General features: G+C 35.4%; 1 protein-coding gene across 2 annotated transcripts in view; it reads right to left on the minus strand.

Moving 5' to 3' along the window:
* Nucleotides 1–1,323: 1,323 nt before the first annotated feature.
* The window catches only part of gramd2ab (GRAM domain containing 2Ab), a 52,560-nt gene continuing 51,205 nt past the window's right edge, over nt 1,324–2,678 (minus strand). For both annotated transcript variants that reach the window (XM_016494770.1, XM_016494771.1), the window contains exon 11: nt 1,324–1,720. In XM_016494770.1, coding sequence (XP_016350256.1) covers nt 1,717–1,720 — 4 coding nt within the window. In that variant the 3' untranslated portion in view covers nt 1,324–1,716. The remainder of the gene's footprint in view (nt 1,721–2,678) is intronic.

Below are 2,678 nucleotides of genomic sequence, written 5' to 3' on the forward strand. Positions count from 1 at the left end.
AACTCTCAAACCAACCTTTGACATTAAACAAAAAAAAAAAAGGACGATACCTGCAATTTCTCCAGCACAAAGAATATCATTTACAGAGTTTATAGAGGAATATGTTTGATATAACAGTGCACATAAATCAAGTTTGAGAAAGAACTGACCACCCAAATGTGAAAATCATCATTTGAGAGTGATGTGTTCTTAGGTATCAAGAAATATTACTTTAAGTATGTTTTACATCCATGCAATGAGAAGTTTTTGCATAGGCCTTAAAACTATCATTCCAAAGCAATACAAATGTATTTATTTTCTTGTTTTATAATTATTAAAATGATTATTTTATCATTGTTAACTTGTCTATATTACGTATCTGCTTTATATAATGTTGTGGTCACGCAACTGAAAATAAAGCAGACAAAAAGAAAACTCCGAGCCATGAATTCTTGAAACTTAAAGTTTTGTCGCCCCAAAGCGGTTAAAGACAGATACCCTTCAGTAAAAGAGAAGGGTTCATTCAAAACTGAAAAATGAAAAAAATGAAAAACATCCATCCAACAGAGACTGAAACTTTTTGAACAATAAATACGGTTTTAAAACTTTTTTTTAGAGTAAGAAATGTACAATTAAGTCAAGTCACCATTATTTAAATAGCCTAGGGCTTTTTATAATGCAGATTGTGTCAAAAGAACCATAATGACTGCTTGCATTCATACTTATTCTTAAAGTTAGATGTCTCATTTACAGCAAACCTAAACGATCACAGTATTAAATATCGATTTCCTACATCATGTTCTGCATGCCAGTAATGCAAGTGTTTCATAATCAGTATTTTGTCTTGTTTTCGTGTTGCGTGAGATATTAAGATATGTTTTCAGAGAATTTCTCCTTTTCTCAAATGTATTCCTGTATGGTATCAGTGGGATTTTTAAAGTTTTTTTTTAAGTTTCTTATGCTCATCAAGGCTGCATTTAAGTAGTGCTGTCAAATGATTAATCGTGATTAATCGCATCCAAAATAAAAATTGTGTTTACATAATATGTGTGTGTACTGTATATATTTATTATGTACAGTATATATAAAAGCACACAGAGTATATATTTTGAAAATATTTACATTTATTTACATGTATATATTTATATTCATATAATTTTTCAACAAATCACCAAATAAGTATAAATGTATAAATATAATGTAAATATTTTAAACAATTATACTAATTTTGTGATTTATTAAAATATCTAAAAAATATAGATTTTAAAATATTAAAAAAATATTGAATAGTTTACAAGTAAACAAGACAAAAATACTCATTAAAATGTTTTTTCGCAGTGCACTAAACACTGGTAAACATGCACATTTCAGGTCATTTAAGAGAAAAAAAACAACAGACAAACATAGAAAGAGTTCAAAAAGTGAAACTATGCGGCCGTCTCGAGTCTCTTGACGTTTGGATTCAACAACAGCAAAACGTTGCTCGTAACAGTCGCCAGCATAATCCTGATCAGTCCTGAGTCCTGGAGATGTCCTAGATGCGGAGCTGTTAGGTGAAGCCTGTCTAATATTCCTGGTGTCGGGAATCTTCGGGTCACTCGTCGTCCTCTGCCGGTTGGTTAGCTAACTACTTCTTGACTAGTGCTGTACCTGTAACTGAGCAGGTTTAGTCGTTTGCAGATGCTGCTCTCCTGATGGCAAAGCCGGTTTCAGTGTTGGCACGGGGTTAAACCAGGGTTACCTGCGGAAAGAGCGGGTTACAACAATCTTAGGGACGAAACACTCAAGAAAGTGTTTATTTGGAAAAGAAGCATCTCTATTTGACCCTCTAATTCTAGCCCTCTCTATTCTAATTCTATGTTATCTATTTATTTTCTCTTTTTATTTAAAGGGGTCATCGGATGCTACATGCACTTTTACAAGTTGTTTGAACATAAATGTGTGTTGGCAGTGTGTGTACCCCTATAATGATAAAAATCCACCCTGTGCTTTTTTAAAAATCTCGTTAAATCATTTCTCCTTTCTCAAATCGAGCCGATCTCAGATGCCGTCACACTGACAGGCCCCTCCCACGATAGTTTGATTGACAGTAGCGTTTCAGCACAGACTGGACTGGCGTCTTAACTTAGCCCCGCCCTGAGTGAGCTGTCATCAGTCCGCCATTGTTTCACCGCCGGAGCAGATGTAGACAAGAATGACTCCTAAGCGACTGAGGTGTTTTGTTGTTGGATGTAATAATGAACATAGCAGTCGTCATTTACTCCCGACATCTGAGCCGCTGAAGACGCAGTGGATTACAGTGTTTCTGAAGGGAATGCGCAGATCCCGATCTGCCTAAATGCGTTTATGTTCACGCGAATCATTCGTGATCCAGCTTCACCTACAGAAGAAGTGAGTATGGTAGGTTTTTTATGAATCTTTGCAAATCGCCTTTCCTGATAATGTGCTAGTTAGCAAGTTTCACGATAAATACAGCTAAAGTTTACAGTTTCTCAGAGAGCGGCTCAGAAGAGAGGGGCGGGGTCAGCAGAGCTCATTAGCATTTAAAGGAACATGCACTAAAACGGCTTGCTCTGAAAAGAGCTGTTTCTGACAGGGTAAAAACGGTGTTGTTTTACACTACCATTGAGAAATTTTAACCAAACTATGTTACAGACTTTTCATTAAGACCCTAAAGAATCATATCAACTTGTGGAAAA

The sequence above is a fragment of the Sinocyclocheilus anshuiensis genome, unplaced genomic scaffold (assembly GCF_001515605.1).
Source record: "Sinocyclocheilus anshuiensis isolate Anshui unplaced genomic scaffold, SAMN03320099.WGS_v1.1 scaffold923, whole genome shotgun sequence".
NCBI classification, from domain to species: Eukaryota; Metazoa; Chordata; class Actinopteri; order Cypriniformes; family Cyprinidae; genus Sinocyclocheilus; species Sinocyclocheilus anshuiensis.